At 38.0% G+C, this 14,611-nt stretch overlaps 1 protein-coding gene across 1 annotated transcript in view; it reads left to right on the top strand.

The window, feature by feature from the left end:
• The window catches only part of Kpc1 (Kip1 ubiquitination-promoting complex subunit 1), a 534,039-nt gene that overhangs the window by 348,152 nt on the left and 171,276 nt on the right, over window positions 1-14,611 (top strand). Inside the window, exon 21 of the mRNA XM_090388154.1 lies at window positions 10,371-10,548. Within this exon, the coding sequence (XP_090244280.1) occupies window positions 10,371-10,548 (178 nt within the window). The remainder of the gene's footprint in view (window positions 1-10,370; window positions 10,549-14,611) is intronic.

Below are 14,611 nucleotides of genomic sequence, written 5' to 3'. Positions count from 1 at the left end.
CCATTCAATGCCTCCTGTGGCCTTCCGTCAAAAGGATGTCAGAAGGATTTTGACGAATCTTGATGCTAAGAAAACTCAGGGTCCAGATGGTATTTCTCCACTTGTTCTCAAAATCTGTGCTCCTGAACTTACCCGTATTCTTTGCCGCCTTTTTTCACTTTCTTATTCCAAAGGTGTTTTTCCTTCTGCTTGGAAATTTGCTCATATCCAGCCAGTTCCTAAAAAAGGTGACAAATCCCTCCCATTGCAATTACTTCTATTCTTTCTAAAGTAATGGAGAAATCAATTAACTGCCAACTCTTAAACTCCTAGAAACCTTCCATCTGATCAACGATCGCCAGTATGGATTCTGTCATTGTCAATCCACTGGTGATATTCTGGCTTATGTTACCCATTTATGGACTAATTCAATGGAAAGGTTTGGTGAAACACAAGTAGTTGCTCTTGACATCTCAAAGGCTTTCGATTGTGTATGGCATAAAGGTCTTCTAAACAAGCTTCCATCTTATGATTTGCCAACTGTTTTTAGTAACTGGTTATCCAGTTTTCTCTCTGATCGCTCACTGAGGGTGATGGTAGATGGCTCTCTGTCTTCTAACTTCTCCACTAATGCCGGTGTCCTCCAAGGTTCTGTTCTTTCCCCCACTCTTTTCCTCTTGTATATTAATGACCTCCTTCCATTGACTGGAAATCCTATCCAAAGTTTTGTCGATGATAGCACATTGCTTTCCACTTTCCATTTTGAGAAACCTTGTCCTGCTCAATCAGCTTCAACTTCCTGAAAATCTGCTACCAATTCCTTAAATGCTGATCTTCATATAATTCTGAAGTGGGGCAAAGACAACTTAGTTGATTTCAACCCTTCTAAAACTCAGTCTTGTCTTATATCTTGCAAAAAAAGATTCTTCTGCTCTTATGTTTATCTTTAGTGACGATCCGATTTCTAGGCAAAATGATGTATCTCTTTTATGGATTACCCTGACTTCTAATCTATCTTGGCACAAGCACATTACAAATATTGCTTCTTCTGCATCTAAAAAACTTGGTTTTCTCTTTCGCTCTCGGCATTACTTTTCTTCCAAACAGCTGGTCACTCTGTATAAATCGCAAATCCGCCCTGCTGTGGAATATTGTTCCCACATCTGGGGTGGTGCTCCCAAAACCTCTCTCAGGCTTCTTGATTCCATTCAGAAGAGGGCAGTTAGGTTAATTAATGACTCATCTCTAACAGTCTCTCTCCACTCGCTGTCTCATAGACGTACTGTTTCTGCTGCATGCCTCTTCTACAGATATTTTCATAGGCACTGTTCTTCTGAGTTGGCTTCTATAATTCCCGCTCTCTCTTTCAAAACAGTCCGAACACGTGCCACCACCAGTCAACATCCATTTACTGTCCAACTTCAAACTCACAGAACCAACTTTTCATCTTCCTCGTTTATTCATTCAACTGCTGTTTTCTGGAACAACCTTCTTTCATATGTATTTCCTGAAAATTACCATCTACAGAAGTTAAAGTCCAATGTCAACAAATATCTTCTTTTGTCTTCTCAACCTCCAGCCCAAGCATGGTACTAAGTACTATAGGTTCTAACACCTCTTGTGTTTGGGGTTTACATAAAAAAAAAAAAAAAGAATTCCATCATCACTGAGTTTACTGAAACCCTTCAAAGCCTTAAACACTTCAATCAGTTCACCTTACAGGTGACTAGTCTCCAAACACTGCAATTTGCAAAACTGCACCCTTGTTAAGAGCTCCTCTTTGTTTATCTAATCTCATTGCCCTGCTCTGTACATGTTCCAGCAGTTCTACGTCCTTCTTAAAATGAGGCCACCAGACCCCTAAGCAGTACTAGTATTAGCATTTTTAGCATTAGCAAGGGCATGTGTTGCAAGAAAGCAAGTTTATATAGCATCACCCAAAAAAAACCACACACACCCCTTCTCATTTCACCCATTAACTCACTCCAACCATTTGTCTACTTCTATCTTCAATCTGTTTAAGCTGTCAACTTCTACAACGACCGATGGAAGTTTGTTCCAGCAATCAACCACCCACTGGCTAAAGGCAAACTACTGCACATCTATCCTACAACTGCCTTTCCTCAATTTGAATTTATGCCCTCTCAGGCGATTATTCTGAGCAAGAGGAAGAATCCCATCAGCATTGAGCATGCTCAAACCATTCAAGGCTTTATAAACCTCAATCAAGATCACCTTGGAGGTTCTTAGTCTCCAGATACTGTAATTTTCAAAACTTAAGCCTTTCTTCATAAGAGCAACCCTTTGTTCCATTCACTGATCTTGTTGCCCTTCTCTGTACTCATTTCAAGAGCTCTACATCCTTCTTAAAATGAGGCCTCCAGACCTGTATGCAGTACTGAAGTGTGGCCGGCGCCTCCGTAGCCAGGTGGGAAGGAGCAGCAGTGCGTAGCACACGCTTCTTGATTAGACCGGGGTTCGAGCCCGTCACCACCAAATACGGAGGATGTGGAAAGGTCCGGGATTGACCACCGCATATCCCGGAGCAATATGGCCTTAGTTGCTAATGCTCCTAAAAACCAAATAACTAACGAAGTGTGGCCTTATACGGAGGGGATAACCCCCTCCGTATCCCCGCTAGAAAAATTCCTGTATACTCCACAAATTCCAGTCATATAGAATTTAAATACTGTCTCAGACCACTGTAGTCACCTTTACGAAAGTAAAAACCCTCCCTTTACTCCTGACAGTAGTTATCTTTTTCAGTAAATCCCACTTCAGTGCGCCTCCGTAGCCAGGTGGGAAGGAGCAGCAGTGCGTAGCACACGCTTCTTGATTAGACCGGGGTTCGAGCCCGTCACCACCAAATACGGAGGATGCGGAAAGGTCATTCAGGGAATGACCACCGCATATCCCGGAGCAATATGGCCTTAGTTGCTAATGCTCCTAAAAACCAAATAACAACAACAACCCACTTCAGCACACTGTGATCACTGCCACCTAGTGGTTCCTTTATCTACAGGTTCTTAATGCAGGAAGAATCACTACTGATAATGAGACGCCGACCGGGCTAGCCAGGTGGGTAAAGTGCCTGCCTGGCAACCCAAAGGTCGCGGGTTCGATTCCCGCCTCGGGCTTGGATCAATGTACTGCAAAAACCTTGGGAGGTGCATTATGGCCACAGAAGCCTATGCGCCAACAACTACCAAAAAAAAAAAAAAACTGATAATGAGACCAAGACTAGTACTCCCTCTAGTTGCCTGACGAACATGCTGCTGTAGAAAACATCATCCAGTAAATCCACAAAAGCCTTGCTAGTGTGTGAGTGACCAACCCACAAATTCCAGTCAATCTCTGGGAAATTAAAATCTGCCATTATAAGACACTTTGATTTACTGTCCCACTCTATTTCTCTGCATAATTACTCATTATACTCATCAGATTCATTAGGCCTATAACACACACCTACTCTCATTTTTCTTTTCCCAGTGCTTATGTCACACCAAACAGATCCAACATTGCATTGTCCATCAACATCAATTGGATGCACTTCCTTAGATTTTGTTTTTCTTAAGTAACAGCATAACCCCTCCCCCCTTCCTGTCTTGTCTATCCTTTCTGTACACAGTGTACTCCCCAAATTCCAATTCTGCACTGTTTATGTCTGTGTGACAGCACGTCTCTGATATCCCAACAATATGTGCCTTTGATGTCTTGATTAGTACTTCAAGCTCACCAAATTTATTAACTATACTCCTAGCACTGGTGTACACACAAGTATACATGCACCTGTTTCTACTCTTAGTTACCTTAACAAAGCCCATGTATTTACTTGTTCCACAGTCTTGGAAATCCCTATTGCCTTGCTTTCCAGGCTGCTGCTCAATTGCATTTAAATAGAAGCAGTGCAAGAATCACTTTCACCTCTGCCAGCATTTTGGTTTACCTAATATCCTTTGTGACTTGATTGCAGATTAGATTATACATTATATATATTATGTATACTTATCAATGATATTGATGAAGGTATATCAGGCTTAGTGTCGAAGTTTGCAGATGGTACAATGGTTGGCAAGGTTGTTAATGACAGTAATGGCAGTGTGCTACTGCAACAGGATCTAGATAATTTGGGCAGATGGGCTAAGAAGTGGCAACTGAAGTTTAACCTTGACAAATGCAAAGTACTGCACATGGGTAGAAGTAACCCAAGAGAAAAGTACCAACTGTGTGGTACTACACTTAAGGTAGTAGAAAATTAAAAAGACCTGGGAGTAATTGTGCAGTCAGATATGAAGTTTTCTGAGCAATGCAGACAGGCTGCCAGGATAGGGCAGGTCATGGGGTTTTGTCAATGATATATAGGAATTTTGCTAGCAGGGAAAAGGAGGTGATTGTCCCTCTGTATAAGGCAATGGTCAGGCCACACCTTGAGTACTGCGTACAGGTCTGGAGGCCTCATTTTAGGAAGGATGTAAATTTGCTCGAGCATGTACAGAGAAGGGCAACAAGATTGGTGAGGGGAATGAAGGGATCCTCTTACCAAGAGAGGCTCAAGTTCTGGAAATTGCAGTGGCTGGAGACTAGGCACCTGCGCAGGGATCTAATTGAGGTGTATAAGGCCTTGAATGGGTTGAGCATGCTGAATTCTGATGGGATCCTTTCACTTGTTCAGATTACGAACCTAAGGGGGCATAAATTCAAATTAAGAAAAGACAGATGTAGAATAGATGTGCGGAAATTTGCCTTTAGCCAGCGGGTGGTTAATTGCTGGAACAAACTTCCATCTGTCGTTGTGGAAGTTGATAGGTTGAATAAATTTAAGGAGGAACTGGACAGGCATTTGGAAGGAATGGATTAAATTTTTTTTTTTTTTTGGCTGATGCTGCATAAGCTCATACACTTGCTTTCTTGCATCACATACCACCACCACTACTACTACTACAGTCGATTCCTCTTATTTGGGACACATCGGGACTAGTGCATTTTGGCACGATTAAGCGACTGTCCCAATTATGCGAAATTTCACATAAATAGTTAAAAATATAGCTTTATGATTGATTTTCTGTAAAATCAAATCACATCAATGGACTCACCATAATAAAATACCGTTCACTATACGATATGCAGTAAGTGCCAGTCATTGTGGTCACATTTATGAATTGAATTTTAATTCTATTAAACAGTGATTCTAATTAGCAAAAATAGGAATATTATCCACAGGCTATGAAAGTAAAGATATATTAAGTATCTAGAAAAGTTGAGCAGATGGGCTGAGAAGTGGCAAATAAAGTTTAACATTGACAAATGTAAAGTACTACATATGGGAAGCAGTAATACCAGAGTAACATATCAACTCTGTTGTACTACGCTGACAGTGGTAGAGAACGAAAAGGACCTGGGGGTAATTGTGCAGGCAGATATGAAGTTTTCTGAGCATTGCAGAAGGTCTGCAAGAGTAGCTCATGGTGTCTTGTCAATGATATACAAGAATCTTTTCTAGCAGGCATAAGGAGGTGATTGTCCCCTTGTATAAGGCAATGGTCAGGCCATTGCCTTATACAAGGGGACAATCACCTTGAGTACTGTATACAGGTCTGGAGGCCTCATTTTAAGAAGGATGTACAGCTGTTGGAACAAGTATAGAGAAGGGCAACAAGATTAGTGAATGGAACAAAGGGCTGCTCTTACGAAGAAAGGCTTAAGTTTTGCAAATTACAGTGTCTGGAGACTAGGCACCAGCGAGGTGATCTGATAGAGGTGTATAAAGCCTTGAGTGGTTTGAGCATGCTCAATGCTGATGGAATTCTTCCTCTTGCTCAGAATAATCACATGAGAGGGCATAAATTCAAATTGAGGAAAGGCAGATGTAGGATAGATGTGCAAAAGTTTGCCTTTAGCCAGCAGGTAGTTGGTTGGTGGAACAGACTTCATTCCTTTGTTGTGGAAGTTGATAGACTAAATAAATTTAAGGCTGGGCTGGACAGGTATTTGGAATGAATGGATGGGGTGAAATGGAAGTGTTTTTTTTTTTTTTTTTTTTTTTGGCTGATGCTGCATAAGCTTGCTTTCTTGCATCATATGCCTCTACTAATGCTAATAACAAATAACTGTATAAGCTTGCTTTCTAGCATCTACTGATGGTAGAAAGCATGCTTATACAGCATTAGCCCAAAAAAAAAAAAAAAAAAAAAACTTCCTACTTCACCTATTAATCTCCTCCAATAGTTTGTCTAGTTCTTCCTTGAATTTATTCAAGCTATCCACTTTAACAACAACAGATTTAAGTTTTTTCCTACAATCAACCACTTGCTGGTAAAGGCAAACTTTCGCACATCTATTCTGCAACCTTCCTTCCTCAGCTTGAATTTATGCCCTTCATGTGTATAATCTGAGCAAGAGGAAGAATCCCATGAGAATGAGCTTGCTCAATCCCTTCAAAGTCTTAAACACCTCAATCAGATCACCTCTCACAAGGTACTTAGGTCTCCAGATACTGCAATTTGCAGAACTGAAGCCTTTCTTGGTAAGAGAACCCCTCTGTTCCTTTCACCAATCTCATTACCCTTCTCTGTACCCATTCCAGCAGCTCTACATCCTTCCTAAAATGAGGCGTTCAGACCTGTATGCAATAGTCAAGATGTGACCTGACCATTGCCTTATATATTTTTTTAATAACTGAGAGGAAAGTGGAAGAGAAATTGTTGACTGTTATCATAAAAAAGTAATCTCAGTGGATGGAATCTATCCAGGTAAGGAAGTACAAAATCCCCTAAGCCATAATTATGAGACCATCCTTGGATTCAGAGAAGGTACATTTGCACATCTTCAATCCCAGTAGACTGGAAATGTAATTTATTAGAGATTTGTTAGCTTAAATTCTGTTCCACAGAAAATAATGGCATCACTGGTTAAAGAAGCAATGCAGGACTATCTAGACAGGACTGCAGTTATACTTCAGTCACAGCATGGGTTCAGTAAATTTTGTGATAACTGAGAGGAAAGTAGAAGAGAAATTGTTGAAGCTAAATGGAAAAAATGGCACCTGCGGGCAGATGGAATGTATTCAATTATAATAAGGGAGGAACCAAAAGAGGATCAGAAAACCTTTAGCCATAATTCTAAGAATATCCTGGAATCCTGGGGATGTCTCTCTGTGAACTGGAGATGTGCAAATTGTATCACCTATTCACAAAAGGGGAATCAAAGGGTTATATGAGTAATAACCTATCTGCTAGTTTCACTTCTGTTCCAGGAAAATAATGGAGTCACTTGTTAAAGACGTAATGTAGAACCATATGGACAGTAATGCAATTATACTTAAGGCATAATATATTTGTTAAGAGGAGATCTAGTCTGACCAATTTGATTGGAAACTATGATGCAGTGACAAAGGAACTAAATGCAAAAAAATAATTTGAACATCATATACTTGGATTTCAGGAAAGCTTTTCATACTGTTACACATAAAGTCTGCTGTAAAAATTGGAGCAGTGTGGCATTTAAGGAAAGTTGCTGCTATGGATAAAAGAATGATTGAGTGGGAGAAGACAGAGTTGTTATCAATAGATACTGCTATTCTTGGACAAATGTGATTGGCGGAGTTCCCTCTGATCTTTAATAGTATGGATAAATGGTTAGAATGGAAAGGGCAAGTACGAGAAACCACTGCTTGAAGATCAAAGAAAGGGATAAGGAAGTTTGCATGTATGCAAATAAAAAGAAGAAAAGAACAATTTAGATCTAACCAGATCTAACCCTTGTGTGGATATTGTTTAGCTGATAATGCAGCTGAAACTGATTGGATACTTGCTTTGTGCAGCACTGAAGAATGAACCTATATAAGGTGAGGGAAACTATGCAAGTGATCCTGAGAACTGCACATTTACCAAAATTATATAAAGTTCTTTTGTAGAAAAAAAACCTTATGTAATTTTGAAGTGAAGACAAGTGAACACTCCTAGAGTAGATTGCATATATCTAATTGTTTTGATGGAAGCACTAAGGTAGTATATATCACACCATTAAAGTTAATATGGGGCCTCATTCGACTTAAGGTTGATTCCATGGAAATGGAGAAGCTGCAACATATTTTCAACCCATAATGATTTTTCTAAGAACAGAGTGGATAATCTGTAGACTAGCCATTTTGACTTCTGCTTTTGAGAAATCATGCAGGTTGTGATTAAGAATGTAATGCAGTAATCTGATTAGAAATGATTTTCTCAAATGAACACATCACAGTTTATGTGAGAAGGTCTTATTAACTTACTTGATTAACAGTTATAACAGTGTTACTCATGAATTTTGACTTGATAAATGACCTCAAAGTAATTTATACACTGTTAGGGGTTGTATTAACCCTAGGATGGTCACATGGAAATTTCATGTGAAAATCTGCTTTGAAAATTTATGTTTTAGTTTTCAAAATAAAATCAAATGCTGTCACACATATTTCCTTCACCAATATTCTCTAAATGATTATACAGTTTTTTCTGTTCTCATTACCATTTTCTGGAGTTATTATGAAAGGGCAAGTATCTGTCAAATGGATGAAATTTTATTTTCAGAATTAGCAAGGATCTACAAACACTGTTCGTCTAACAGCCATATAATCCAACCTCTCACCTATCCTTCAGGGTGGGCATAGTAATTACAGGTAATATATCTGTACCAATGGCATATTATAATTTGTCTCTTTTTACTTGTATGTACGTAATTTTCTGAAAATTTTCCTTTTTCAAGGGGAAGTGTTTGCTAGATGAAAAGCCAGAAATTGAGTGATGGGCAAATAGAAGATGAGTAAAAACACGTTACGCTCAAGAAATTTAAAATTTTTTAAAGTGGGATAAATTATACAAATCTTAATTAATAAAATATCTTTATCAATTCATTGAAAATACTAAAATTTTAATTTTTGTAAAGAAAGAAAATATGCTATATGTCAGATGCCCCATAATTAGATTTGTTCTGTTTTAAGGGGTGCAACAGGTTAAAAGTTAAAAACAGTAGCAGAAGAAAGAGATTTATGGGAAGTGCAAATAGAAAGTAAGGTTTCTTCCCCCCCCCCTCTCTCTCTCTCCACACACACACACACACACAGTATTCAAAGTGCTGCCTCACTTTCCTCATACTGTGCAGTCGACTCCCTATCGCTACAATGTTTTGTAGAAATAAGGAGTATGAGGAAATTGAGACTGCACTTGGAATACTGTATCCAGGGATGGAGAAAAAAAAAAGTTCTCTTAGTAGTGGCAAATAATGCAAGGAATGGCTGATACTTATACAAAAAGAAAAACACACACACACACACACACACCTCTAATAACGTATCTACTCTTTCCTTAAATTTATTCAATTTACTCACTGCCACATATAGTAACCAGGTACCGTAACATTGAATGGAGAAAATCATGGTATTAAAGGAGACTAATACCAGGGAGCATAAATTCAAACTAAGGGATGAGAGTTAGAGACTGAAGTGTAGAAAATTTTTCTTTAGACAGCAAATTGTTATACCCTTTAACAGGTATGTACATATACAATTTTTGAACATTGACCCTGTGGAGTATGTAAAATCATGTGATTCAAATAATGTGTCTCTTTACATGTGAATTATTTGAAATCTTCCATTATTGCTTCCATTACTTATCTGTGTTTCCAAGTAATTATAAACACTGTTTATAATAGATGCAATACAAAAATAGCTTTGAAAATTGCATGTGTTAGAGATAATTTTCTGAGTTGAGCCTACAAAAGCCAAAATAAAATAACTCCTATGAAATTGAGATCCAGAAGTTGATGAAATCAAATCAAGTGATAAATAAGTAGATGTAGAGGGTATTACCTCATCAAAAAGAAAGCAACAGTGAAGTTTTTCGAAGAATTTATACTTTATGATGTATTTTTAAAATTATGATTACATTTTGACAGTAATTTCACTCTAATGTTGAACACTCCACTCAAAATCAAAAATTAGTATCTAAAAGTATTTGTGTACAAATTTTTTATTTTTACAAAAACTTGCAAATTCCATAAATTCACTCACTACCCCCACCCCCCATAAATCATGAGTTTTCCAAATGCAAATTAGCTACATGTGCATTTGGAAGAAAACTCATGTGGCACAAGCTTAGAGAAATTGAAATGCCATCTAGATCAATACTTAGGGGGAGAAGAGAAACATAGAATGTTCTCCTCCTAGTATGCAAAAGTATATATTATTAAAATGTTATTTTTGGCAGTTGGAGCCCAGACTTACATGGGTCTGCTGATAGTGGTTGGAGTTCAGCTCTAAAATTAAATATGATCTATTTTACCAAGCATATGTCATCTGCATGAGCTTTGTTTTCATAGGACTTTATGAAAATTAAACTCAAAAATTTATATTTTAGGAAAGACAAGCTGATGTCTACTGGATCCTTCAAGTCATTCTTCGTACTCTTTCGCATGCTTCAGCTCAGGGTTCTCTCTTTGCCTTTGTCCCTGATTTTTATGTAGATGCTTGCATCAAATGCTGCAATGCATTACGGTCATTTTTTCCACCCGTTGTTAATTTAGAGAGCCTCCCAGGTAATAAATTTGATTAATGTGTTGTACAGTAAAACTTCTTATATTTGAAATAGTTAATCATGAGACAATTTTTGTTCTTTACAGTGAATATGAAATGAAATGTGATGTCTTAATTAAAATAGAGAAATAAAAAAAAAGATAAAAAATTTAAATATATAATATATATATATTTTTTTCGTAATAAGCATGAGTACTTAATGTTTGCAGCAATCATATTTCACACCACTTTTTAATACTGCTACTGACTTTGTATTACCAATATCTACAAAAAGTAAAGCCATTGTTTTTGAACATACCCAAAAAATTCATTCAGATTTAAATAAGGCACTGTAGCTGTATGAACAGTTACATTATTGCTTGGATAAGAACTCAATGTGAATTTAGTTCACATTTAGAATTTCTTTATTTTAAAAGTAATTTGTTTAATTTTATACTCTAAAACAGCTAGAATAGTGTTACACAAGTGAGCTGACAGTGATAGCATTTCATAATTCATAATAGGAAGAACAGAAATTATCAGGGAATACAGAAACCTGCAGTAGTTTACGATCAAGTCATTAAAGGGGTTAGGCAAGCTAGGGCAGATTACAAGAAGCTTCTGGGAAAAAAATTCAAAGAAAAGTACAAAAACTTCTTTACTTATGTAAACACTAGAAGGAAGGGTAAGGATCACATTGGTCTACTGGATATGAATGGTATTACTGTTGATAATCCTGTTCAGATTACCAACAAACTAAATAGATATTTCGCATCTACATTTCATACATGCGAAATGTTTTAGGGATAGGGATGCCAAAAATATATCATATTGTAACAGGGAGCCAAATGATTTTATAATTACTCAGAAGAAAGTGGAAGAGAAATTGTTGAAACCAAAAATGAATAAAAGTCCTATGGCAGATTGACCCTATCCAGTTATATTAAGAGCAGCAGCAAAAAAAAGGTAAGCAAACCTTTAGCCATAATTATGGGAGTACCCTTGGATTCAGGGGTAGTCTCCATGGACTGGAGATATGCAGATGTTTCCAAAATTCACAAAGGGGAGATCATGAGGGAAGTGAAAAATTAACAGACCTGTAAGCTTGACTTCTGTTCTAGTGAAAATAATGGGTGGAGTCAGTTAAAGAAGTAATACAGGACATCCCTACAGAGGAATGCAGTTATATAACATCACAACATGGATTTGTTAAGGGGTGATCTCATCTGACCAATCTGTTTGTATACTATGATGCAGTAATTAAAGAATAGCAAAAAAAATAATTTTTATATTATATACTTATATTTTAGAAAAGCGTTTGATGCTGTTCTGCACAAAAGATTGCACTGCAAATTGGAGCAGTCTGGCATTATGGGGCAAGTTACTAATCTGGATAAAGGGTTGGTTGAGGGGGAAGGAGAGAGAGTGGTTATTAATGGGCACTGTTCTTCTTGGTTTTTAGTGGAGGCCACCAGGGTTCAGTGCTTTGCCCTTTTTGTTTTCAATATTTATTAATGATATTTATGAAGACCTATAAGGCTTAATGTTTAAGGTTGGCAGGTGGTTAATGACAGTAATCAGGATATACTGTTTTATGTGCTGCCTAATTGCTTGGTTCAACATTTTCAGACAAATAAACATCGTAATCAATCCCTTCTAAGAGGTAAATTTTATTGTCACAAGCTGTACCCCTGCTTTAAGAATACCTTAATATTTGCAGAACAGATAATATTATGTCACAAGCTGTACCCCTGCTTTAAGAATACCTTAATATTTGCAGAACAGATAATATTATGTCACAAGCTGTACCCCTGCTTTAAGAATACCTTAATATTTGCAGAACAGATAATATTGTCACAAGCTGTACCCCTGCTTTAAGAATACCTTAATATTTGCAGAACAGATAATAAATTTGAATGCCTTCTAGATATGATGCAAAAATGATTGACAGTTGGAAATTCATACTAAATTTGAGCAAACAAGAATTCACCATTGTAATAGGACATTTGATAATGAACATCAAGACAAAGTTGGAATGATTGAGAAGGATAATTTTTGGATCCACTTTTTTCACATTTTTGGAAGTGCAATCCAGTCATTGAAAGACAGGTTTGATTTGATCATAAATCATAAAGATCAGTTCTTATAATATGGATTTAAAAATTCTGCATATAGATGGTAATTACTAAGTCATCAGTTTATGTGCAGAATTAAAACAGTTGCATTTCTTGCAATTCATGTGCTCAAACAACTTGACATTATCATTGCAAATCTTTGTGACACTGTGAATCATTGTAACATTGCCAGTATCAGTGAGAACTTTTTCAAAGATGAAGTTAATCAAAACCTGCTTCTGTTCCACAATGACAAAAAATCTGTAAGATATCCACCAAAGATTTAGAACTTGATGAAATGAACCAGAGATATGCAGCTAATAAGACACAAAAAATTTATCTTTGAAGCAGAAAATTTAACATATAATAATTAATGCTACTTGTTAACTTAATAAATTATATTTTTTATTTTAAGATTTGAATAAAACAAACTGAGTGAAACAACAAAGTTATCAAAAAATTTATTTTATTTTTGAACTTAAAAACCTTTTTCAGCTTATATGAATGGAATGTAATGCAATCAGCCAAGAAAATTTCGCTTAGAATGCCATGCCCACTTCAGGTTGCGGCATCCTGAGCCAATTCTTTAAATATCTATACATAAAAATAAAGTTGTTTTGGTAACGAATGGGCCTGGAGTACTGGAGTCCATAGTTCACAAATACATATATAGTTATAGTTATTACCCAGTTTATTAACAAAACAAATTATAATAAAATATAATAAGATAAAACCAGTAGCTTTCGGGACGCGTGTCCCTTTGTCAACTGACAAGTTAATACAAATTTTTGAATACAATACAACGAGCAAAGTGGCACGTTAATCATGCGTCATTGTTGTTGCACGGACGTGTGCTGCTTCTACGCTACTGATCATCCAGCAATAAAACGGTAGTTTCCAGGATGGGATGTAGACGCATGCCTTTCTGGCGATTTAATGCCTTAGAATTGTTTATTATGTTGAGTGACTCTAGCCATAGGCGGTGGCGAAAGTGTCGTGAGCGGTCCACTATCTCAAAGTCGCGTTTGGGGTCAAGATCGTGGTTGGTGGCCCAAAAATGTTCTGCGACCGCGGACTGGTCAGTTTCGGCAAGCCGGATTGCTCTGTCGTGTTCTGTGAGGCAATCTTGGAGACGTCTTGATGTCTCCCCTATGTAGCAACTGTTACAGTCTCTGCAGGTGATACGATACACCACATTGCTGCGTAAGACAGGTGTGACAGCGGTCTTCACGTTGGAGACAAGTGACCGTAGGTTCCTGCAGGGTAATTGCACACATTTGATGTTGTAGCTTCTAAGGACCTTCGAGATGCGTCCTGACACTCCTGGATAATACGGAATGTAGGCGGACGATATACCGACCTGCTTCGGAGGTCTTGGGTTGGATGTGAGTTCTTCTGCCTGTAACAGGCATCTGTTTAGTACATGGGGTGGATAACCGCATCTGGTTAGGTCCGTCTTCACGCGGGAGATCTCGTTACGCCTAATTGTGTCGGTGCTGGAATGGCTCCAAGCCCTGGAGAATAGAGTGCGGGCAGTGCTATTGAGATGGCTTGGTGCGTGGCCGGACCCGTAGTTGGTGAATTGACCGCACCACATGGGTTTGCGGTATACTGAGGTCTCTAGACGTGGGCCTACGCGATGTACCAGGACGTCTAGAAACGGGAGCGAACCGTTCACCTCTGATTCTATGGTAAACTTGATGAAATTAGATAGGGAGTTCAGATATTCCAGCAGTGTAGTTTCAGAACCCCGTGGTATTACGGTAAAGATATCGTCAACGTATCTACACCATGTTGTAATAGGTGTAGGTGGGTTCTGGTGTATCTGCTCCTCCAGGTCTTCCATGGCGATGTTAGCTACTACGGAACTGACAGGGGCACCCATAGCAGTGCCATGTACTTGTTTGTAGAGTGAGTCTTCAAAGGTGAAGATGCTGCTTGATAAGCATAGGTTGAGGGCGGTACAGATGTC

The sequence above is a fragment of the Mastigoproctus giganteus genome, chromosome 13 (assembly GCF_048544385.1).
Source record: "Mastigoproctus giganteus isolate SK-2022 chromosome 13, ASM4854438v1, whole genome shotgun sequence".
Lineage (NCBI taxonomy): Eukaryota > Metazoa > Arthropoda > Arachnida > Uropygi > Thelyphonidae > Mastigoproctus > Mastigoproctus giganteus.
This window is presented reverse-complemented; position numbering and strand designations above follow the sequence as displayed.